A 25,010-nucleotide genomic window follows, 5' to 3' on the forward strand; every position below is an offset into this window, starting at 1 on the left:
AGTGAATCTGCATTTGTTGATTTAATGTGAAGCTTTCTACTGTAATAAACTGAATGAAAAAATAAGGTTTACATACACATTTTCACGAGTTGTTTGAGCAGCAGGACTGTCATGTGGTATTGATTGAAAGTCAACATGAAGGAATCGAAGAACCGATGAAGAGAACACAGTACACCGTTTGTTCAGTTTTTAAAACTTTTTTATTGTTTTTAAATTTTTTTGCTCATTTTTTAAATTATTTATATTATCTACAAAGTAAAAGTTTTAACTTAAAAGTTACATAAGGGTCAGGTGAGACGTGGGATCTGATCACCTCAGCCATTATAATTTCATAAATAACGTTTTTCTCCTGTCCTCTGGCTGCCGATACGCGTTCATCTCACAGGAAGCTTCTTGTCATGTTTCGGTTGTTTTTTTTTTTTAGTTTGGTTAGAAACCTTTCATGTAGTCTGGGAACAAACGCAGCACACAGCAGCAGCAGCAATAAACAGTAAGATTAATACTGTCTAAAGGTTGGAAGATTTCTTTTTTTCATAACAAGGTGCAGACAAAATACAAGTTCCAGTTGAATTTTTCTTCGTCACTCTCACTGATTAGTTGCTCTCATTCTCTCGCTCACGTCTTACTTGGCAAGCTGACTCAAATTGCAATTTGGGACCCCTGACCGTGTGCGTGTGTGTGGATGTTTTGTTTTCTGTGTTATCTGTGTGTGTGTGTGTGTGTGTGTGTTTGCGGTTGTCTGCGTGTAAACAGGGGATGGATAAGGAGCAGTCTCGCCTGTTAAAACTCTCTAGTTCTTTAAAACATGTCACTGCATCAACCTGTTAACATTCTCTTATTGCCTAGTCTGGGAGGGAGGGAGACAGGGAGGGAAGGAGGGAGGGAAGAGAAAAGCCGATGTGTAGCATGTCTGGTGAGGACGAGGAAGGAGAGGAGAGGGAGGGCTCTCGCTCTCTCCGTCGCCTGGTTATGAAGGCTCTGGTTGAGAAGCGCGACACAGAGCGGGTCCCTCAGCTCGATGGCGCCCTCTATCTACAGCTGCTGCTGATGATGAGGTTGCACTGCAGGGACGAGACAAAATGGGGGGGGGGGGGGGGGGGAATGGAAAGTTCATGGATTTAGAGGCTGTCCCACACGCATCTTCAGAACAAAACTCACATGCCTCCTATGTTGGAAACAGTTAAGACTTGATGTAATAGTTTCTTTTGTTCATTCTGGCCATTAAGAGATGCCTCGCTCCTCTGAGATTTGATTTAAAAAGGAGAGAAACTACAGCCCTTGTTCTTACTTCAAAGCTTGTCCGAAGATCATATAAGGCTTCTGCAGACTGAGTATGACAAATCAAGAGCGTCTCTCACAAAGTTCATGTCTTTTTAGAACAAAACGCTCTTTTTGTTACTGTAACACTGAAAGAACAAAGAGGGAATGTCCTTTTGTTCAGAGTGAGAGAGAATATTCTTGCCGTTACAGAGAGCGTTAGAAATCTGCAATAAAAGAACAGCATGACTTCAAAGACTTCTCATAATCTTTTATATCTATCCTACTTTATTCCTGTAACTATTTACAAAACAAGATGTATATTAACTTAAATGCATCATAACATGTTTTAAGAGAAAGATAAAAAAAAAAAACGTGAGGCTGTATAAACAATTTTTTCCCTGTTGTGCAAAAGCCCTCGGTTTGATCTCGACAGCCACTGACTGTCAGTTAAAGATGCTTTGACTAAGTCGAGCACAGACATCTGCTTTAAGAACAATTTTATTCACAAAATAGGCCACAACTTTAAGTTTGCTCACTAATTTATCTGCTGCCACTGTTTCTTCAAACAAACACAGGGTCCTAACTTTAAGTGATGCAAGTGAGTGGCAGCGACAGTATCAGCCTGATTTTAATGTTTCCTACTGAAGTTTCCCAACTGGCCACGAGTGATGCAGCGCGATGAGCTGCACCGTTTTGAACCTGATGCCCCATTTCTATTTTCATTCCTGCCGCTCGCGTTGAAAGAGCGACATGAACGAGCAACAGTTGATTGCTCTTTTTTACTACAGAAACCCAAGAAAGGTGCAAACTCGCCACAGAGCTGAAAGAAAACATCTCCACTTGCTGCTGGCTAGGGTGTTTGTCATTTTCAGTATATAAACAACTAAAAATTACAGAATAAAACTGTTTAAAGAAGTACAAACGTAGGAAAATATGGTATGTTAGCAAACCTATCCATCTTTCACCTTGGTTAAGTCCCTAATCTGATCTAAAGCACACAGCTGTTACAGTAATAACGTGTCCAACATCGTGTCACATGCAGTTCGGACACGGTGTTATACTGCCATGGCAGTACTCCACCTGCTGTGTGGTCCTCCCTCCGTGGCCTCTACTCTTGATAACATCTTGCCAAGAAATACTGACAACAAAAATGTGTCTTTTTTCAGTCTGTTCCTTTGCTGGATGTGATTGTTACCCCGCAATTCCACCAGATACGCGTCCGCTGCGTTACAGCTCTGCCACGGCAGCATCTAGTCTATGTGTTTACTTCCACCAGGTCCGCTGTGCTGCATATCTGCTCCGTCCCAGCTCCGGCAGTCCGAAGTTTTTATAACACATACCTATAACTGTGGTCGCGAGTGATTCTGTGATTACCAGTTGTCTGACAGCAGTGCGCCGTGGCCGACAGCACTGCGCCGTGGCCGACTTAAAATGCAACCGGTGGGGGTTGCCAGACGGCAGAGCAAAATCGGACTGGAACCGTAATGCAGCGGACTCGTATCTGGTGGACTCTCGGGGTTAGATCTGCTATGAGATGAGCCAGATCCATCTAGTTGTCTGGAGACTCCTAAACTACAGCAGATGAGCACAGGCTGCAGCTGTTTTTGTTACAGTGTACAGGACTGTCATGAATTTAAACAGCTGATGTAGACAGTTATCATCTACATTAAATGATTTTCAGAATGTGGATATCTTTAACATTGATTTATCAAAATAATTCCATTAATTCAAAATGTAGTTTTGAATGAATGTGTGTGTTCTAACTGATATAATAAACATACCTTGTGGATGTGCCAGGTAGGAGAAATGTGTAGTGGAGGAAACAGGGATGGGGTTGAGGGCAGTCTGGGGCATGGGTGGCTGCGGACCCCCTGGAGGACCCTGGGTAGCCATCAGCATCATCGTGGGGTGGGTGGGTGCCGGGTGGTGAGACGGCACCATACCGGACTGCATATGGGCCTGGGTGTGAGAGAATGGACGTTAGTGTGTGTGACGGTGCAAGAAAAAGTGTTTCAACAGAAGGAGTAGAGACAAGAGATGAACAGACTGACATCAAGGCCACAACACTCACAGCACTTAAATCAAAAAAGTGTCTTTTGTGGTGAACTATTCCTTTGAAGACAGAAGAAAGTTAGCAGCACGGCATTTCTATTTAGCTACATGGATTTAACATGGTTAGACTGATCAATGAAAGGCCAATGAAAGAGTTTCTTTTTCCGTGTTCCCCTTCCAACTAAAATCACAACGAGAGAAAGGGAGACACTTTCCTAATCTGAACTCAAGACTGCCAAAAAAACATCCACTGCACTCGCAGCATCATCAACGCCCAAACATGACCCATTCATAAACTTAAACACCTGCTGGAACTGATCCCAGATTTCCTCACTCCCACATTTAAAACCCCAAACAGGAATCACAGCCAATCTGATTACTGGACTTGAGCCTCTGCGGTCGGCTGATAGTGTGGCGTGACCTACCTGCTGCACGTGTGCCATGTGGTTGTGGTTGTAGCCGTGCTGCACCTGCTGCGGGTGGATATAGACCGTCTGCTGGGCAGAGGGGAACGATGCCTGGGGACTCTGAGGGTTGGGCCCCGGGGTCATAGAGGGGGGCGTGGGGGCCAAAGCAGAGTACATCTGTTGCTGAGGAGGCTGGTTGGCCAGGTGGAGGGCCTGGGCTGCTGCTGCAGCTACAACACACAGGAACACAACACTATTACAAACAATACCACAGTACTCCTTCTGAAACTATACAGCTGCAAAAATGACGGAAAATCACAGCTTTCATTCCCGAGTGTGCTCACCTGCCGCTGCCTGCTGGTGCTGTTGGTGCTGGACTGGGCTGGCAGCTGGGTGGCTAGGAGGACCCCCGTGTTGTGGGGGCCCACCCTGCTGGGCTTGGCCTGTAGGCGTGGCAGAAGGCTGGGGGTGCTGCGGGTGGGGGTGCAAGGTGGCGCTTGGGTGGGGATACTGCTGAGGCATTGGCCCTTGAGACACTGTGACACAGGGATCTCATTAGAACAGCACCCGTAACGCTGTTGTTTCATTGCATACTCATATGAACATACAACATTGATTCCAAAAAAGCTGGGACTCCGTGTTAAATGTAAATATCCAAGAATCTGATCAAAAAAAGTAAGACGACAAGCAACTGAATGTTTTTGCGGCTGACGTACCATACATGGTGTGTGTCTGCTCTGGGTACTGTGTAGTCGAGGAAGAGACTAGGCTGGGTTGCCCATGCGTGGGAGGTGCCATCATCCTGGCACTGCCCTGCATTACTGGACTGAAAACATGCTGCGCCTGGAGGACACAGACAGACAGACAGACAACATCACTATTAGCAAAGTCCAATGAGGCAAGTGTTGCCTCACGGCAGCCATCTTGGCAGCAACTCCAGGCAGTTATTAGGGCTTACAAGGCCCTTATCTAAATGAATGGGCAGAGAGCCAGAACAAATCTTTGCCTTTGCCCCAAAACAAGGTTTTAAAAAATGCCTTTTTTCCAAACAGAATATACATCTACTACACATGCGCAAGGTTTCAGGACATCTATCCTCCTCTTCCATGCTTATAAGAGGTCCCTCTGCAGCCGCACCGAATCGGTTAAAACTGTTGTGAATCTAAACTCCCATCAAAGCAACAATGCAATTGGCTGATATCTGGCCTGGTTCAGCTGCTATAAAGCTGATGATTGGCTTTTGGAGGAGGAGAGGCGGGATACGTGTCATACAAATGCAATCTTTAACGTTGCTGACTTTTCCATTTTGTGTGTGTGTGTGTGTGTGTGTGTGTGTGTGTGTGTGTGTGTGTGTGTGTGTGTGTGTGTGTGTGTGTGTGTGTGTGTGTGTGTGTGGAGATGGCATTTCAGTTGGTTTGTTAAATGAAAAAAAGGTTTTGTAGAACAATGTGTCTGTTTCTCAAAAGTGGGTATTTAAAATAATTGTTTTGGGTCCCAAACCTCAGATATTGTATTGTCAATAACAATGCAGATTTCTAGAAGGACTGTGTAATTAATCGAAAAATCATCTAAATAGCCAATGGCCTTTCTTTGATAGCACAGTTGAAGCTTTAGGGGGGGACTCATGGCATAGGGCCGCAGGTCGGAATCGAACTCGGGCTGCTGCTGAAGTCTCAACCTCATTACATGGGCGCACGCTCTACCAAGGTGCGTAAGGGACGTAGTGTTCTGATAAATGTAACATGTGTGACAAAACAGCATTATATAATGACTTACTGTGGTGCTGTAGAGATGCCCTGGCCAACAAATCTTGTTCTTTAGATGTAAAAAAACATGTTTGTTTGGTAAATACCCCAACAAATGTCACATCAGCATGATTTGAGGTTTTTCTTTTTTTTTTTCGGTGAAGATGAAATGAGATTGTGATGCAAAAATGATCATTCCAACCAGTCGTGAATCACATCGCAATAGTAATATCTGTCAAAATAATGGCAAATGATTCTTTTTTTTTTCTTAACCATGTCCTGCAGCCATAATTTCTAACAATACCCACAATGCCTCACTTTAAAAATGTAATCATTCAACTTTAAAATTGGTGTCTTGACTTGCTCCTCATTAGTGGGGATTTTTCTGGAGATTTTTTCTGCTTTAAGTAACTGCACTGAAATTAGTATGTAATAAAGTCGTTCTCCATTTAATTTTCTATCTCTTTCTACTCATTATCTCATCCCTTTTCTTTTTGAACTAAATTGTACTGTCAGTTCCATTAGTGTCAACGCCACTTAACTGAATGAAATTCCCCTCCCAAATCAATTGGATTTCCCCTAAACCCCCAGAAGCCGATCTCTTAACTGCCTCCCTGTTCTATCACAACCTGTTTGCGAACAACAGTTCAGGTGTAAGAGGCAGGAGCCTGCAGTCAGCTCCACAAATCAGAAGCGGTTAAATGCTGGCATCATGCTGGCACCATGCTGGCACCCAGTCAAGCTGCTGGACTGCAGGCATCTGTCAGACAAATGGCTGACTAGTGAACAGCTGGGAGAGATACAGGCTGCCAGCACTAACTGATGATACCAGAGTAACTGTAATGGTTACATATGGTCCTTGATAGAGCAGCCTCCTGGGCTGAAGGCTGTATTGTTCTGAACTGGCACTGACAGAGTAAATCTTACCTGTGACTGGTAATGCGTCATCTGCTGGACCAGCGGCTGACTGGTGAACTGCTGCGGGCTGCAGGTAAAGTACTGGGCAGAGTAGGCAGGGCTCGGTGCTACAATAGGTGGTCCCGCTGCCGTGGCTGGGTGCATCATGGTGGGCGTGCCTGGTGGGTGGTGCTGGTCTGACCTCTGCTGGGGCATGTTTGGTACTGGAGGTTCATGCAAAGAGATTACACAGGGAAGATGTTTTGTTGAACATCTCTGAAAATCTGAACCAAACCAGAATCATGGAGAGAAAAAAAGAAGTGGAAGTTTTGAAAGAAGGAAGATTCATCCCCGAACTCGCCCGAATATACAATAACTCATTATAAGATGACATTTTTTTCAACCCGGCTTTGGAAAGACAAACTTTCTGATGAGAAAAGACGAGAAATGTTTCATCAAACTACTACCAAAGGGAAAGGTTCCCCTAGATAGTAGCAGTCAAAAACTTTTTCTAGTCTCTTTTTTTGTCATAGTGAACTGACAAAAACTATAATAAATGTACGTAGGTCGTCAGGTTAAGTGCAACCATTTCTTCATTCAGTTCAACGGTTCACACTTGTGCTAATTTCAGTTTCTAACATTTCTTGTATCAAATTCTGCCATGTGTGGACTGTTTTTAATAATATTTTCTTTCTTTCTGGGATAATGAAGTTTAGCAATTACTCAGCAGATCAGCCTCATTTCCTATTATGCTCTAGAAAGTGGTAGGAATCATTTTCTCTGACAGCCAGAGGGTAATTCCTGATTGCATGACAGATGATTCTGGTCTTTACTAAGCCTGGTCCTAACTGCTACGTCAGTCTATAGTTAGTTGCGGCAACCAAACGCAAGCCTAGTCTGAGCTACGTGCAACCTTAAGGCTGATTTATGGTTGCATGTAGGCTCCACGCAGGGCGGATAACGTAACCTACACTGCAGTGAGCATTTATACATGTGCACATCATGCTACGGTGTACAACATGCACCTACGCAGAGGCACCGCTCTAGGTATGGAGTCGATTCAATAAAGAAGCATAAATCAAGCTTTAGTGATGCCTATCAACGTGACACCCACACAATTATGGCTATTGCTTTGCACCAGCGTGTGTTAGTAAAATAAATCTGTTGTGAGAGTTGTGTAGCTCCTTTAAGGAATTGGCCAGTGTGTAATGTTGCAAATACGATATAAAAATGTGAATGCGTGAAGTCCTTGCATATAATAAAAGAAGTCCAAACATTAAATCCACAAAAGAAAATCTTCGGGGCCAATATAGTTTCTAAACCAGATTTATGTAGTAAGCTCCAGAGAGAGAATGAGAGAGAGACACAGATGATAGGGAAAAGAGATAAAATGGTGGTTATTCTCACCTTTACCTGGTCTATAGGGTTTAGACTGGCTGACTGTCATATGAGGCATCTGAACCTGGTACATAGCTGGAGACTAGAGTGAGGAAGGGAATGAAGAACACAAGTTTATGCTCAAACTTCTTCGGGCATCATTTCCACAAGAATGAAAACCAGACCTCCACTAAGAAACAAGTGATTCTTTTGCTTATTTGTGTGGTCACTGGGGCTAGATGGATAACCACATTGTTCAACACGTACAAAAACATATTTTAAAAACACATATGCAACTGTGAGATTGGCAAATATCTCTTACCTGGGACCACATGCATTTGCTACACCTGTCTTTCAGTGGACAGACAACTAGATCCTAAACACTGTTTGTCATCTTTCATTCTTTAACTCCTGAATATTATACACCATGCATTTTCATTACAAACAGTACTGCAGCAAAAACAAAGAGCCTTAAACTCCTATTAGCTTGCAGCCATTTGTTCACTGAACAGATGAAGCCAATAGAAAACAAGATGACATTAATGGCTCATTTGTGATGACAGTTTAAAATGAATTGCAATAAGAAGTTGGCAAACCAACATCTGATGGCATTAACTCAACAAGCAAGCAAAACATCTCAGTATTGATTGGGCTTTAAAAAAAAAAAAAAGGATTTAAAAAATTTACAAACCTTCCATATTATGCTTTTCTAATGGAGCGAGAGAGAGAGGAGGAGGGGGAGAAAAGGAAAAGAGAACCACTCTTTAGTCGTTCACCAAGGTATTCTATTGTTTACATGTGTCTGATGTTGGATCACCAAGTTTTTCTTAAAGCAACACAGGGAAAAAAAGACTGATTTATGACTACAGATGTAAACAGCTTTCATATAAATATGGAAGAAGTGCTTTGAGTGCTTAAAAATATTATTCTGACATCATACTGTATATAAATTGTACATACTGTATTTCTTTAAACATTTCTAACCTTGTTATCTCAAATATTTACCTAAACAATTTTCAAATAATTCAGCAAAAAATAATTCAGATGATAAACAGTGTTAGAAAGATTACAAGAGCTGAGAAAGAAAAGTGATGGCGAGGAGGGCACATAAGGTGTTGGAAAAAAAAAAAGAAAAATGTTAGATGTAGCCTAAAGATGCAACCTATCTAAAATAAAGTAGGTAAAGAAATATGGAGAAACTAATACCGACATTCGTGAGAGATGAATCAAGAAAGAAGAGGAAAGTAAGAAAATGCGGACAAAGGTAAGTAGACATGTTGGGAGAGTTCACGGTGAAGGTTGTTAGTGAATTGTTTTCATTAATTTCATAACGCTTTAATGTGATGCTGCACTTTATAGAAACAATCATACTTCATACCTGCACTCCAGGGCTGACTGGTGTGAGGGGATACATCTGTGGGAAGCAGACTGTCTGACCGTACACTGCCGGGGGCTGCTGGACCACGATGGAGGGGCTGGGCTGGCCCTGAGGCCGCGGGGGCGTCGGGGTGTTGGCTGGCTTGGGCTGTCGAAGGAGCATATAAAACGAGAGGAGTTCACTAACAAACTCAGTTTGCGGTATTTAAATTGTTTCATGTGGCAGCAGCAGGGCGTACTGACCTGCGCATTGAACCTGGGTTTGAACTCATTCGCATTTGGGTTCAGGGTTGATTTTCTCACTTGACTGCAGGAGGAGAGCAAACCGTGAGAAAGTTAGTTTAAAGGATCAGTAGGGAATTATCATTATATTTAGAGCTTCATCGCTTGTTTGATTTTCTTGACAAAAAATTAACCAGCTTCACAAATTTTTTTTAAAGGAAAACAAAAGTCAAAAATCTAATTCCAGCTTCTTAAATGTGAATATTTTCTGGTTTCTTTGCTCCTCTATGACAGTAAACTGATTATCGTATTACATTTCATGGTGAGCTCTCAGAAACACTGATCAATATTTTTGCACCATTTTCTGACATTTTACAGGCCAAAGAAACTAACAGACTGAATCAAGATATAATCCATACTGTTAATTCACAACAATAACCTTCAATAGATATGCTCAGGGATACAAAAATGTATCAATAAATTAACTAACCAATCACATTTCCTGTCAGGATGAAGAAGTGGTAGGAATCACTCAAAATGAAAATAATTGCTAGATGCAACATTGATTATCATCATTATCATTTTTCTGAAATGGATGGGAACTTTAGTTTTTAACAAACATTATTCAAACAGGAGTGAAGAGTGCATTTGTTGGGGACTATTTTATAGCAGCTGATTTTTACACATTTGATGTTTTAGTGAGTATTTCGGGCAGAATGTGTATGTAGGATTTAGTTAAGCACAGTGGCTTGATTTAGGTGACTATGGTATAGCACACCGATTTGTTTTTAAAAGTTTTGGACTACAATTCATATCAATGCATTTTAGTTTTTGACAAGGCAGGAAATATTAAGTCTATGTCTAGTCTTCTCTTGGGATCTGATGATGGCAAGATATAAATGAGTACAGTCTCCCCTCTCACGCTTTCACTCACTCTTGTACTGGTTCCTTTTTGTCATCCTTGTCTTCATGCTTGGGTCCACCAAATGCGGAAGTGGCTGTCGTCTGAACTCCCTGTGATGTCACATCAAGCCCCGCTCTCTTCTGGTCTGGGGCTGAAGGAGACGGGGACAGTGCAGCGGGGCTGCCAGGCTTACTGGTGTTTGTGGCGGTGGTGGATGGTGTTGGGGCACCACCGGGGGTGCCAGCAGTTATTACTACAACACCATCTTCTGTGCCCTCCCGCCCCACTGTGGAGGCTTTGTCCAGGGGAAGGTCTTTAGGCTTGTCTGCTGGATCTCTGGGAGGCTTGGTCATCATCTGGTCAAAGGCAGCCTCTGAGTTTGAACTAGACTGCAACTGTAATAGGGAGGAGGATAACGAGAGTTAGACGAGGCGCATACAAGCTCCTAATCATGCCAGACTGACAGTATTTCCATATTGTACAGATGAAAGATACTTACCCTAAAATCTACACTAAATTTCTTTAAATTATCTATTTGTTTTCTGTGGTCTGGTGCCATAGAAGGGGGTCCTGTAAAATGAGTAGAGGGAGAGACATGAGGGTTTCAGTTGTTATGAAATGGATTGAGATTCTGGAAATATTTTTTAAGAAAGGACAAAAACCTGTATTATATTACAAAAGCAGCTAAATAAAAGGAGACAGGGGTTTTGCTCTCTGTGCTCCTCAGCTGTTAAAATTCCTGCTGATCACAGGTAAGCAAGCTTAGTGTTTAAATCTCTTCTTAAGCCATCTTAACTGATGGGATTGTATTGTAATTATTTAAAAAAATTCTTTATCTTGTTTTATACTGACTTTTTTTTAATTTATTGTTTTTAAATTAAAAACATTTTGTCTCAAAAGGATCTACATAAATAACATAAATAACATTATACATAAATTCAGATGAGACTTCAAAAATCTTAGTGATAAAGCTTTGCAGCACTCTGAAGTCTGAAGCATTGTTTCTGAAGCCAATACTGCCGCCTCTAGAGGATGCTATACCTTTACAGACTGGTCTGGTGATACTAGGTGAGCTGTCCAAGGGCTTGATGTTCTCCTTGTTTGCCGTGGGGGATGTTTGTCTTGTCTCCTGGACACGACACTCTTTTGCTGCACAGAACAGAAATATAGTCTGTTTATTACCGGGATAAAAGCAGAGATTTGTACTGTAGAGAGTGGCAGAACCTACACTAAAACAACTAATACAAGTACGCAGATATCATGTATTTATATCGCACTCAGCATTTCTTATTGACTGGATTAACTTTAAACTCACCATCTCCTGGTGGAGAGGCGACCATGTTGGGGGCGGGGCTAGCAGCAGTGGGAGAGGGAGCTGATGTTGGTGTAGCAGCAGTTTCCACAGGAGCTGTTCCTGTCTGGGGTGATGGGAGGGAGGAGGAGCCAGTGGAGGCTCCACCCATACTGTTCTGTCGGGGGGAGCGAGGTCTATGGGCTGAGAACGGAAAGAGGAAATTAGATATGACATATTGTAAGTTACCCCAACTACCTCATCTTGCTTTACTACCTGAAATTAGAGGTTTGGGTTTCAAGCATGTCTGCATGCCATACTCGTACTATAAGGTGCTTCTTTAATAATGCTATGAGATGGAATATGTTGTGGAAATCTTTGGAGTGCTTTTTCACAACAATCATGGTAAACCTTTCTCCTTTGCAGATATGTGTACACGTTCATATAGCTGGCAATTTACATTAAAAAGTTAATATTAAAAAAAAGAAAGAAAAGAAAAGAAAAAGGAAGAACTACTGTACCTCCACTAACCACTGAAGACCATGTCCCTCCAGAGGAGCTGCTCCTGGTCGGTGGAGTCACTGGGACCTCTCCAGGGGCATTGTGGGAAATTAAGTCCACTCCTGGAGGGACTCCAGTGGTCCGGCAGGGTGGCACTCTATGAGCACGAGGCGTCCGTTGGGACTTTGGAGACATCCTGGGTGGACCTACAGATGAAGAAAGACCGATGAGGACAGACAAAACTCCATAAACAAACAGTGGAGGTGAAGTAAACACACTCAACACTGTGTGTTTCCTAACATCCTTCTGTGGAGAATCTGTCTCACAAAAGTTTTTAAAAAACCCAAACCTTTGAGAACATATTAATCACTTCATAAGGTAATGTTATTTTGTGACATGCATGTTAGTGGAGAAACTGCAGATGATCCTGTAAAGTGATCAAACAACACAGCAAACTTTTCAAACCACAACCAAGTGAAGTGAGAGATGAGAAACGGGGAAAGAGAGGGAGGAAGGTGGAAACCCTTGTTTAAAGAAGTCACTGTTTAGCAGAGTTTGTACGAAAAACACTCAAGACTAGTTCAACATTTTGCCATTTCAGTGTAGAAACATTTTAAAGGATAAACATGACCCAAAACGATTCTGTCAGTACTCCAGCTCACTGGATTAGCATAAAACAGGGACTAACAGGTTGAAGGACTTTCTAACAGTTGTGTGTTTGACAACACCATCACTATAGAAGATAATGATGAGTCTACAACCAAAAGTATAAAACATTTTAAAATAACAAATTTAACTTAGTGTGAGAGTAACTTTGTTGTCTTGTTTTTGCTGTCCTGTTGTTGTTGTTTTCACCTCTCTACATTCATGTTAACTTGTCATTATAGGTACAACCAATTGCACTTCTGGCCAACAGTGGCTACGTTTACATGCTGACAAATTTTTTATCATTATTCAGAATATGACAATATTCAGAATTCAAAGTCATGTAAACAGCATATTCCTAATTAGGCTTTATTCCAAATGTAGCATTTTTCGATTAAGACATGTGGGATAACCCTGTACTGTTCTTGTTTAAGCAGCATTCCCTAGACATTTATATAGTGCATACAGATTATGCGCCTCAGCTTGGATTTTTTGCAGCAGTTTGCGACACACGGCATCTTGTGTCTTAGCAGTATACAGTGAGCTCTGTACATCATAACCGAGTAGGCCACCAGCTGCATACGATGTAAGAATCTCTTCTGGGACATGGCCGTAAAAAGTATGCATGGCTGCATGGAATGTCGGTGGAATATTAATTTCCATTTGCCATGTTAACTGCTTGGTTGGAATATAGTTATTTTGGAAAATGGGCAAAAAACTTAATATTGTGGGCGTGTCAATGTAGCCACTGATGCTGGGTGTCATTAAAGATGCAACAAACTAAAAACACTCAATGGTACGTTTAGTGTTAAGTTACTCATCATCTTGACCATCTCAGCTTTTGAAGAATATGGTGAGTTGGTGTTTTCGTTGGCAGAACTCTTGCTAAACAGAAAGCACAGCACACACTGTGGCGCACCCACATGCCAAGGTGAAACTGCCCGATGCACTGACAAAGGATCAGCTTTGTGGATGATCAAATCTGACCCCAAATCAGTCTGAATAAGCTGCTTCACCTGTTTTTTCACACTAGACCTGGGCAAATCTATCTTTGAAAGCAGTTTACTTATTCAAGTTTGAAGACACTTCTAACATCTTGACTGAGAATTTAGTTTTTCCATAATGATCCAATTAATCCACCTTCAACTCATGTTTTGCCCAGGTCTACTCCACACTGATGTGGGTACCTTCTGAAGACATGCGTTTGGGCAGAGTGGAGGCTGGCGACGTGGGCCCATGGTGGGAAAAGGAGGATGAGGAGGAGGAGGGATAGGAGGGGTGGGATGAATGAGAGGAAGGCCTGGAAGGTCGAGAGGGGGGTCTGGAGGGTGGCCTGGTGGGCGTGGTCGCCCGAGGAGGCAGGGAGGAGGGGCCAGACTGGTAACGAGAGGGGGGGCGGGAGGAAGGAGACGGACAGGGTGAGGGCCAATGGGATGAACCTAAAAGAGGGAAGGACAAATGATCAAGGATGCAGATGATAACCAGTTAAAGGGGGAAAACAGTAAGAATAAACAAGAAGGGGGAGATTAATTAACATGAAAGAATGGCAAGGCAGGAATAAAATTATTCAACTAAAGTAAACAAGTAAACAAGTAAAGAATGATAAGTGCATAAAAAAAACAAATATGAACATCCCAGCGACACTAAGCCAAATAAACTCAGCCTTTTATATCAGTTAAACAATCAAAAATAACAATTTCTTTCACTATACTGGCCAACTCACTCACCGACCAATGCATCTCTGTACATTTCAGTGTTTTGTCTTAAAGGCGTAGCAAATCACAGCAGAGCTTTGTGTGTCATGTATTAAACGCACCTCCGTTAACCACTCTCTGGTCGGCCCCGGAGCTGGGGCTGTAGTCGTGAGGTCCTGGTCGAGGAGCTGAGGGTCCAGCTGAGCTCTGAGCCAGACGAGGTGAATTCTGACGTCCCGGTCCCCATGACATCGCCTCCCTGTTCCTCTGACCTGGAGGAATGTACTTGTTCTCTCTGTGCGCACACACACACACACATACACACAACACAGGCAGAGACAATAGTCAAGATAAAGGGGAGGAATTAATTCTACACTCTAATAAATTCAACAAAGTACTTCTCATCAGCCAAAATGAGCATGTTTTCTTTAATTACCAGGGAAGCGTTTGGTCTGACAACAGCTGCTGTCTACTAAGTGAATTGCTGGAATTACTTTGTCTCTCTTCAGTGCTCGAGTATGCTTCTCAAGGCCTCTGCCCGAGTCCTTCTACGGCAGACCCACACCATGTGGAAGCTTTATATACATATAGAACATGTACTTGTGCTCTCATCCTCGCACTTTAATGGTGAGAGCTTTCAGCTTTTTACACATAATTCTGAAATATGGTATATGCTATGTGCTAGAACATAGATCCTTCTCTCTTGCCTTTGTAAAATTAAATGAAAGGGAAACTAACTATGTGGAGTGTATTAGTGTATCCAATGCATATCTTTACAGTTATTTCATTATAAACCCAGTCCCTGTCAGCGGAGAAATGATGATATCTAGTCACTTTATGAATATGTTGCAATTTGTTAAAAAAAAAAAAAAAAAAGGTGCAAGATATATTTTATTTAATCGTTTGACAGTAAAACATGAATCCTCTATTTTCCAAAAAGACCTACAGGCAATGAAATTTGCAGCCGTTAACAATTAAGCTGCTGACTTGGTACAATTCTGGCCGGCCCCTTGACTTCACAGTATGCACAGTTAATAATTTCTTGATGAGGATAATTATAAACTAAATCCCACAACAGGAATGTAAATGTTGCAGTGTTGTATTCTGCTGCTGCATTCTAGCGCACATCATGAGCCAATTACCAAAATGAGTACGATGAAATTTGATAGGCACATGCTGGCAGTGAACACAATTTTCAATTACGTAATTGCAAGCTCTGCACTGACACACACTCACCAGCACAAGAAGTATGAGTATTTGCATGCGTGTCCTGGTCTCACCTGCTGAGCGTGTGGGTCTCCCTCTCCCCTCGCACCACAGCTGTATACTTCTCCTCCTCAGAGCGTTCATCGTTTTCCAGGGCCACGCGGGCCTTATACGTGGCACTGGCCTCGATCTCTTCTGCCAGCTGGGCAGCACGTGCCTCCCTCTTGAGGAACTCTTCTGAGTTGTCCCGCTCAAGGGGGACCCTGGGAAACAAGCTCAGGTCAGATGAGGGCAACGGGATGATCGAGTGACTATAGGAGGCCTGATTTCAAGTTTTTGTCATGTGAGGTCACACTTAACAAGAGTAAAGGAGTGATATAGCATAGCTCAATGACCAGATATGTATTAAAACATCTTTGTTTAATTTTATTGTTAAATTTTAAGTAAAACATGTACATTTCTAACAGTATATGCAGTAAAATGTGCTTGAAAAGGAACATATTCTAACCGACAACAGATGATGCTTACGTGTATGTTGACAGGCTGCTGTCATATGTAGACAAGACTCCATACTTCTCCTCATTGTACTTGAACATGTCATTGGGGTCCCACCCGTTTGACTGATATGAAGAGAGAGAGGGAGTGGAGCAGAGAGAGAGTTTTACTGATGGACTATAAAGAAATGAGACTGCACAACCTGCGTTAACTTCTTAACTTCTCTCACTGTCAAATGTATGAAGGCCGGTATGGATTCCATTCTATGTGCTCACAAGTGTAGCATCAGTGTGTTTGTCGTGTTTGTTTTCTCACCACGTCTGTATCCAGAGACTCAAGGCTGTCAGAGTTGTGGGTCTCTCCTCCATCCCAGGGCTCTAGATCTTTCTCTTTGTGCTCGCCATTGATCCTGCTGCTCACTGCTGCATCTGTGAAGTTGTCTGCGGCACACACACAGAATATATATCTATGTACAGCAGACTGCCATACACACATACCCATACACACCCACGCAGAAGCTCACAGTGGTATACAGTCACATGGCTGCACTCTCACTGTTTATGGAGGGAAGTGCTCATGCCTCGAGAGCTTCTGCCACAAGCACTCACAGCAAAGGTCTATATGGAGGTAGGGGGTGGTTCACCAGGCACACCCACTCACAACCAGACATGGGCCCGACTGGGCTGGGGAAAAAATCCTTTCAAAGAAAAATAAATTGAGCCCTTTGCTTGAGCTGGCCCTAAAGCTAACACAAATAAAGGGGTTTTGGCGGTGTGAGTCAGAATATGAAAACAGCCTTGTGAAGAAGAGGTAGTCCCCATGCACTACTGTTAATTGTAACAAAATAATTCAATTGTTTAATCTAGAGATGTTCCGATACATTTACCCCTTTCCAGTACCGATTTCGGTAACCTGAACTCACATGTCAATCGATATCAAGTGCAGACCCGATACCAGTGCATTAAATAATATAGATGTATATATTGTTTTATTTATAACTTTTTAGCAGCTGTGCACTACCAATGCCGAATAGATTTAATATAATTGTTTACATTGCTGTATGGCGTGGCTCAGGTTAAACCCACTGAAAAATTACAATTATTAATATTATCATAATATCAAAGAGCAAACACGTGCCAGCTCTCACACTAATAAATAAAGAGAATGCCATAGAATGTTCTTTCATTATCTAGGTTGACCCTCTTAACTGAAAAAGAACACAAATGTTGACAAATGTTAGTTTTCTGAGGTGTGCTTAAAAGGCCCTGACACACCAAGCCGACGGTCAGAGTTGTCAATGAGCGTCAGCGGCTGTAGCTGGTGCAGTGTGTCTTTGGCACTACACAGCTCTTGTTGAGACTTTTGGGCCGATTCAGCGTATAGAATCAGCCGCAGCTCGCCTGTGAGAGAAATCTCTCAGATTGGCTGTTCAGGTAAGCTGAGCAGTGCACGAAAGAAGAAATGGAAAAAGTAAGGGAAACTCCCTTGAGTCTGTCACTATAGTATCCATGATTTCACCCATTTTAAGCGGTTTCTTCTCATCTTTCTTTTCTGCCTCTATGCCAGATTTTTTATCAGAAATACTCTCCATTAGAAGGAGACTATATTAGCGAGAGTGATCTCAAAAAACGTTGCTCAATTATAACAACCGTTTGTATATCGGCAGAGAGGTATTGCCTTTCACGCAGGTGCAGAAAATATCTGCATGATGGCTGCAGTCTCTGTAGTCTGTTCAAATGTAGCTTTTTGGCCAGGAACCGGGAGACGTCGGCCATTGATGCAGCAAGTTCTTTGATGTAGGCTTGGTTCGTCAGGGCGTTAAGTTGCACGTCTATCTTGCCGTTTATGGACATTGGCTGCTTGTGCAGTGAAAAATTTGTTCAAGTGCATACAGGTGTACTGGACGCTGCTGGGAAGTAGCAGGTTACAGTTTCTGGACCAATCATCAAGATCGATGCATCGACTTACGCACTGGTGGATCCAAATGGTGGACCAGATCTGCCATTTAAGCTTTGTCGGAGGCATTAAAAATATTGGTATCATAGTCGGAACAACCCTAATTAAATCAGGAAGAATAGTGCTACAATATTTTCAGCTGGCTAAATCAAATATCACAGAGTGTCTTCTACAATGCCTGATTCCCCCCCCCCCCCCCCACTTCATTTGTTCTCATCATCCATGGCAACATCTTTATACTTTCATATTTACAAGTATCTATTTGGTGCTGGTTGTAGTCCAAGCTTTCAAGACCATTCATTATATTCAAGTAAACTAACAGAACACTTGAGATGGCTCAACTAAGACTAGGAACAGGCATGCTCAAAGAAACCCCCCAATTATATTTGAAAGGAAAACTGATCTCATGTCTGCCCAAGTCTGCTCTCACATTCTGAGAGCTGGCACGAATGGAGTGCATAAAGCATGATGAACCACCTGGAGTTACATAACTCAGTCTTCCCAACTCATCCTACAATAGAGTGCCTTAAAGCATTTTTGGCAAATAGTAAATTAAGAAAGGAAATTAGATTGGCACCATACAGACAGTTGGGCAAACAGGCCTGAGTTACGTTAACAAAGGCGGTCGTGATGCTCTATGCACATTGTCCATCAAGGAAAAAATTGGGAGCATTGACAAATCAAATGTGGGCAGAGTGAGGGGTAAGCAAACATGCATTTAGATTGCAGTCAATTACAAGACTTCAAAGCACTTCGGGGCCAAAACAAATTGAAATTGTAACAAAACTTCATTTTTAATACAATGCTCAAAAAGAAGATTGAGGTGAAAGTGCTCAACATGAGATTTCAATCTGCTGCTTTCAATGGAATCATAGCCATAATGCTGCTTATAAATGTCCTCTTTTGGTTTGAAATCAACCCCATGTTTAGGAAAATAAAAGATCCTTCTGTCTTCTAAAAAACCCCCCAATATATCAAAATTTTGGAATATCAATTCAAATGACAGCTTAAACTACAGCTAAAACTACGGTTAAAACAAATGAAACAAGTATTAGTTTAGAACAAATAAAACAGGTATTAGCAATAGTTTACTACATTAAACATTTTACACTATTAGCTGTCCATCTCTCACACATCATCAGATTCCTTATGAATAAGCATAAGGTTGTATATATGATGGCTGTGACAACAGAGGCTTAAAAGCTTGAAGTAGATAAAGTAGCAACTCTTCCACCGAAAGCAACATCCAGTCTGAACGATAACAAAGGGTCTGGTGAAAAGATGGAGCAAGACTGACTTTCACCAGAGATTTGATTATTATATTTTAGGTTACAGAAAAGCAGTGATCCCCATATTCTATTCATCAAAATTGAATTTCAAATGCAGCAATAGGTTGCAACAGCAAGAGATTCAAAATTCTGTTTTGAGTGCATACAAAGATGTGCGAGAGGAGAAAACAGCTGTGTATTACCTGTGTCAGAAGAGACTAGACCAGTGGAGAGGAGAGACAGACAGATGACAGAGAGTCAGAAGATGGACTGACAGACAGAATGACTGACTGGCAATCACACCAACAACTGACTTTATATCCAACAATTGTACAACATGAATCACCTATAAGTTCAACAGGGAATGCATTTCATTTTTTTCAACAACTTGAGTGGTTTTCATAATTCTAGTCAAGCCAAGCAGAATGATAGTGTCCCCTTAATTCAGTTCTAAAACATTAAAGCTAACAGACTCGTTGACTCAAAAAAATAAGATCACCACCTTCAGCAATGGTGCCTTAGATGGTGCTTTTTCCAGTCAGCCCACAAGTGTTCAGTTTAACAAGGATAATGATCAGATTCTTTGAAGTGGCACTAGTGTAGGGCCATCTCTTCGAACCCTCACGCTTTTTCACCTGTTCATTTTCAGAAAATAATACCCTCCCACACGGTCCATTATCGCTCAAAGGAGAATTGTATGGGTCAAGATGAATTAGATGAAGAAGCCTCATTCGGCCTTTATTGAGTGTCCTTGCTGCGCAGGGGCAACCTTCGGACCAATCAATAGATCACATTAGCCTTCAGTGACTGGCCACTCAGAGGAGACGCACGAGATTTAACTCATGGCAAAGCCTCTGTGACATCAAGGTAGTGAATAGAGACTGAAGAAGATCAATACGTTGCGTGTACGCACTGATGGGCATTCACTGTGGCATGTGTTTGTTTTGCGTGTACAGGGAATACAAAGTGACAAACTAACCTATTTAACGTACGCTTCCCAAGATTAAGCATATCAAGAGAGTTGCCTGTGAACCTAGATAATATCTATCAGTACCTTTCCTGGCGAAATTCAGGTCCACATCTTTGAAGGTCACCACTACAACATCCGAGGCCTTGAAAATGATGCTCTCCACAATATCCTCTTTCCTGGGGGCTATGCTCGGCTCTGGGCTCTTTCTGTGAGCTGCATCCAACACCAGGTCACACTGATGGAGAAAGATATATCAAATTGGATTAAAGGGGAATCAGAAATAAAGCATAACCCCTAAACCATCTGTAGAAGAGATGAGGAACCAGAGGATATCAAGGACCAATACCGTGAATTGTTTCATCCAAATCACACACCGTCGTTTGAAGAGGTCTCCTTGTGGCAACTTCTTTCACTATTTTCTTATTAAAAAATGTGATAGATTAATGGATATTATCAATTAAAAAATTTTTTTTAAAAGAAGATGAAATTATTGTGTTTTTAAACCTGATGAGCATGAACAGGGAAAAGAGAACCTGATCTATTCAATCACGTTGTGTGTTTGTTTGAAATAAAACCTGTCATCTTGGCCCAGCGTGGCACATCAACATGCTCGCCTACAGCCGAACCACAGGAAATCCTTTCCAAGTGTTTTGGCTCACAGCATACATGAACAAAAGTTTGAGTGACATCAATTAAATGAGTTCTGTTTATTTATTGCAAGCACGCCAGATGGAAGAGCCTGTGAGCTGCAGTGGGAGCAGACATAACCCTCCGATTTCCAAGAAACAAAACTAGTAAAATACTAAAGGAAGAAAAGTGAAAACACAAGCCCTGCAACCAAACATTACATTGTTGACTAAGAGACGGTGTAGAGCTGTGTGAATATTTCCGCATATTTGACTGTTCAGCTTGCACACACTGTTCTAATAAAAACCAAATGTGATGCTTTGTTTTGGTCTCAGAACAAAGTGGTGTGTTTGCCTGTGCAAGCCCACCAAATCCAATTTCTTTTGAAGTAACCTGCCAGCCTTACTCACATTCAGGCGCGCAACTTTTTTTATAATAGAGGAGTGCGACAGAAGATACATATCAAATCTGCTGTTGGGCGTGAAAACAGAATAATGTAGGTTTCTGAAATCCCATCAAGAACTGAAGTTAAATCCCAGCACTGCCTCCATAGAACAGGACAAAAATGTCCACTACTGCTAAAGTTAAGCTTTTCATTTGTGCAAAGTGATATTTTCCCCACAGGAGAAAGATTGGGGAATACTTCAACCTAAAAGGGAAGATGAAGGGCCACATACCTCTCTTCCAAAAAAGGAAAGATGAAAAGGCTGATCTTTGTCTAAACCACCTCGGGGGTGAAGCTGCTATTGAGTGCTGGCTGGGCACCGTCTTCCCAGCACAGTTAACCTTAAACATTGCTGCTGCTGAGGAAATTACACATCCAGCTCCATATTAGCACCTATAACGAACATCGAACTGTGCGGGTGATGTGATCCTTACCTCTGGACCATATGTCTTAAATACTCCTTCATAGACTGCTCCGTTTTTCACTTTCAGCTCACACTTGGCCCCCTGTAAATAAACAGGCCCATTATCATTCACCGTATGCAGTGTCAATGTCAATTTACACATTCAGGAAACAAGTTCTGAAACCCATCTGCGGTGATACAGATAAATGATTGATCAATCTCTGCTTTGTTTATGCAACCAGCTGTCTCTACAAATCTCACAGGCTTTGTTTATAGCAGCGTAGACATTTTGAAGAAACAGCATGTGGTGAAAGACACACTGCAGAACATAAAGCTGGCGCAAATTCCTTTACAGTAAGTATGATTCACATGGCTGTATCAGCCACCGTTTCCTTCTGACTGTGCTTACTTCTCTATTTATTACTGTTATTACACAGGAGACTAAATTCAGAAGGACAGACAGCTATATTTGGAACATCATCTGAAAAAAATCAACAAGACAGACACACAGTCAACATACCACCACTGATGTCAAGACATGGACCATCCTCATATTTGCATATACACCATTGAAAATGACCTAAGGGGGGAAAAAAACAGTAAGGTTCAGATGTTCTCCATTTGCAAAAATGAAAGTATGCCAACTTTCAGAACAGATGTGTAACCACTGGATTTCTGTGCAACCTGTAAACCAAATTGCATGCCTTACAAAACATGAAAATGTATTCAAATTACTCTGCAGAATTAACAAAAAGAAGCATTGACCCAGTGTGTGCGCCTGCTTCCGTTTTTTGATCAAATACAGCACTCATTTTTCACTGATGTGTGAGAGGTAACCGGTTACTTACTGCTGCAGGGCCTTTACCACTGTGTCTTCCCCTGAAAGAAAAAAACAATTGGCAGTGTTTACAAACTCATCATTGTCATCAGCACTGAATGTCTTGCTAGCCTCCATGACTGTCACAGCGCTCTCTGACTAGGGTGACGGTACATCTGAATGACAGAAATCTCAGGATGAAGGGGGGGGATGGAAATGTGACAGCACCACTTCGTCTCTACGATTCTAAGGGAAGCCCCGTGAATCATCAGCAGCAGGGGCCTGATCTGCACCGGAGTGCCTTACAAATGTACGTCCATTATACAGTTTTTTCCCCACAGATTCCACCGTATTCAGCTGATTCGACCAGCCAAACATTTACAGTAGCTAACATTTTTTTCCTAGCATGTCCTAAAATGCACCTTGTTCAGCAGCTGGCACATGGCCAGGCATTCACAATGTAGGCAATGGCCACGTTATATCTGCTGTAGTAAATTAGTAACACACTGTCCCCTCAATATAAAAACGAAACCAAGTCATTTTGACCTGAATTCGGCCGTGTTTTGTGTGTTTACGTCCAGCTGGTCCAATCTCATTTTACAACATCCTCGCAGGGCCTTTATAGATAAAACCTACGCAATGAATGGGCCGTACTGTCCTAGTGACCGGTGAATAGAAGCCAGGCCACATTATCATCATCGAGATTTACCATACAAAAAAAAGCGTGCAGCTCCTGCACTGACAGCTTGCGTTAGCTCTATCCTAGGACAGCATGTAGAGAAATGTCATGCTTCAAGGACACAATTTCACACGAGCAGCGACGGCAACGTCAAGGTTGAAAGCCCGTCGGTCTGTGATTCCCCCTTCTCCTCCTCCTCACCCCCGTCTCCACACCCGCCCCTTACCATCGTGCGCCCACACGCTTTATATCAATTTCTTGGCAAAACCCGTTGCAGCAATATTGCGGTAACGTACCCAGGCATCATGACAGCCAAATGAAAACAAACACAGTGGCTCTTATCGCCGGTCACTTAGGATGCAGAGTCGGCAGGGTGTCCCGTTAGCTAGCCGTTAACATGCTGAATGAGGCAAGTGCACGGAATAACAAGCATGGGCTGTCAAACGGCTAATTAACGCTAGCTAAATTGACTCCGAGCTGATAGTAAACTGATACCAGCGACTTGGCAAGCAGCTCCATCGGTGCACACGTTCGGGAAAAATATGTTCGCCACCCCACCGTGTCTACATGCATATTAAGAAACTAGATGGTGTGGTCTGACTAGCGTGCAAGAGGAGGCAGCGTAACGTCGAAGTTGCAACATTATTGGAGCAAGCGGACAGGCCTCGCTAGCTAAACTGCATAACGTTACGCTAGGTGACCACCAACACGTCGCAAGGCCCACATACCGTTCACGAACACGTACTAGTTTTAGACCACTTAACGGGAATGTCATCTCACAAGAATGACACTGTGGAAGATGACTGTGTGGGCGAATTGAAAGCTGGCAACATGAACACACGCCGCTGCGTTTTTATTTCGCTAAGTTAACGTTTTAATTTCACAGACCTGCCCAGATTCTGTCTTCCCCCGCCGCTTCCTCCGGCACCGGAGGCGGCGGCACCAGCGGTGTTGCCACCGCCGGGCTTGCTGCGATTTCCACCGGCCTTCATTGACATTGTGATCCCATAAAAGACAGCGTCTCAAAACGACCAGCTTCACACCGCAAATTCTTGACGACGAGGCGGTGTATGGTTGTGTGACAGTTTGCTAACGTTAGCAATCCTAAGATCTGGCTAGCTTGCAGGCTAATGTCAACGTGCCTCTTGAGGAATATGCTATGCTAAGAAGCTAGCTGGCTAACAGCTCCTAGCCAAATTAGCAATCTGTACAATTCCTATTAAAACAGAAATAAACAATATTTAAAAAAGACAGCACGCGCAAATCACTCTTCCAAAACAGACATGGGTGTTACACCTCTTGTCAATGTGTCACGTAATCCTAACAAAAAAATTCGATTATCTCAAAATTGGGTTTACAGCTATCTCGGTTTCTTTCCGTTGCTAACAGCGAAAAGACCAAAACAGTCTGAAAGGGGACAAAAAACAGCGGATTGATATATGAAAGGCGTAACGGCTCATAACATATCACCAGATATTCCTACATTGTGTTCTTTGGCGGCAATCGATCCGGCAAAAATGACGAATGCGATCCTATTTAATCTTCGCCACCAGAAGAAACGCATAGATACGCAGTTATTTTTTAAAAATTACACCTCCATCACGGCACTATTTTCAGGAAGTCCATGCATCCCGAATGGCTGTTCAGTGGCATCCACGTGAGCCGGCGAACACACTATACACACACACAGGCGCACACGGATAGAAACATACAGTTTACACACTGCTGATTGTATATGGCAAATAAACCTACACATTATAAAATGTGTGCAA

General features: G+C 42.4%; 1 protein-coding gene across 11 annotated transcripts; it reads right to left on the reverse strand.

Annotated features, from left to right (window-relative positions):
- Window positions 1–181: 181 nt before the first annotated feature.
- Window positions 182–24,883, reverse strand: atxn2 (ataxin 2). Of its 11 annotated transcripts, none has more exons than XM_030417254.1 (27): window positions 24,127–24,882; window positions 22,591–22,621; window positions 22,263–22,322; window positions 21,774–21,845; window positions 20,352–20,502; window positions 19,501–19,515; window positions 16,389–16,513; window positions 16,107–16,198; window positions 15,653–15,841; window positions 14,495–14,667; window positions 13,866–14,117; window positions 12,054–12,239; window positions 11,557–11,736; window positions 11,283–11,390; window positions 10,741–10,811; window positions 10,272–10,636; window positions 9,359–9,422; window positions 9,117–9,263; window positions 8,430–8,447; window positions 7,775–7,841; window positions 6,392–6,585; window positions 5,496–5,534; window positions 4,436–4,562; window positions 4,064–4,255; window positions 3,738–3,949; window positions 3,042–3,219; window positions 182–1,061 (listed from the first exon to the last, which is right to left on the reverse strand). In XM_030417254.1, exons 1-27 carry the CDS (start codon window positions 24,234–24,236, stop codon window positions 1,033–1,035), a joined length of 3,447 nt encoding a protein of 1,148 aa, XP_030273114.1. In that variant the 5' UTR covers window positions 24,237–24,882; the 3' UTR covers window positions 182–1,032. The 11 variants fall into 11 exon arrangements, with proteins under 11 accessions (XP_030273114.1, XP_030273113.1, XP_030273122.1 ...); XM_030417253.1 differs by having other exon boundaries at window positions 7,769–7,841; XM_030417262.1 differs by lacking the exon at window positions 24,127–24,882 and adding an exon at window positions 23,535–23,765 and having other exon boundaries at window positions 7,769–7,841.
- Between the last annotated feature and the right edge of the window lie 127 nt (window positions 24,884–25,010).

The sequence above is a fragment of the Sparus aurata genome, chromosome 5 (genome assembly GCF_900880675.1).
Source record: "Sparus aurata chromosome 5, fSpaAur1.1, whole genome shotgun sequence".
NCBI lineage: Eukaryota > Metazoa > Chordata > Actinopteri > Spariformes > Sparidae > Sparus > Sparus aurata.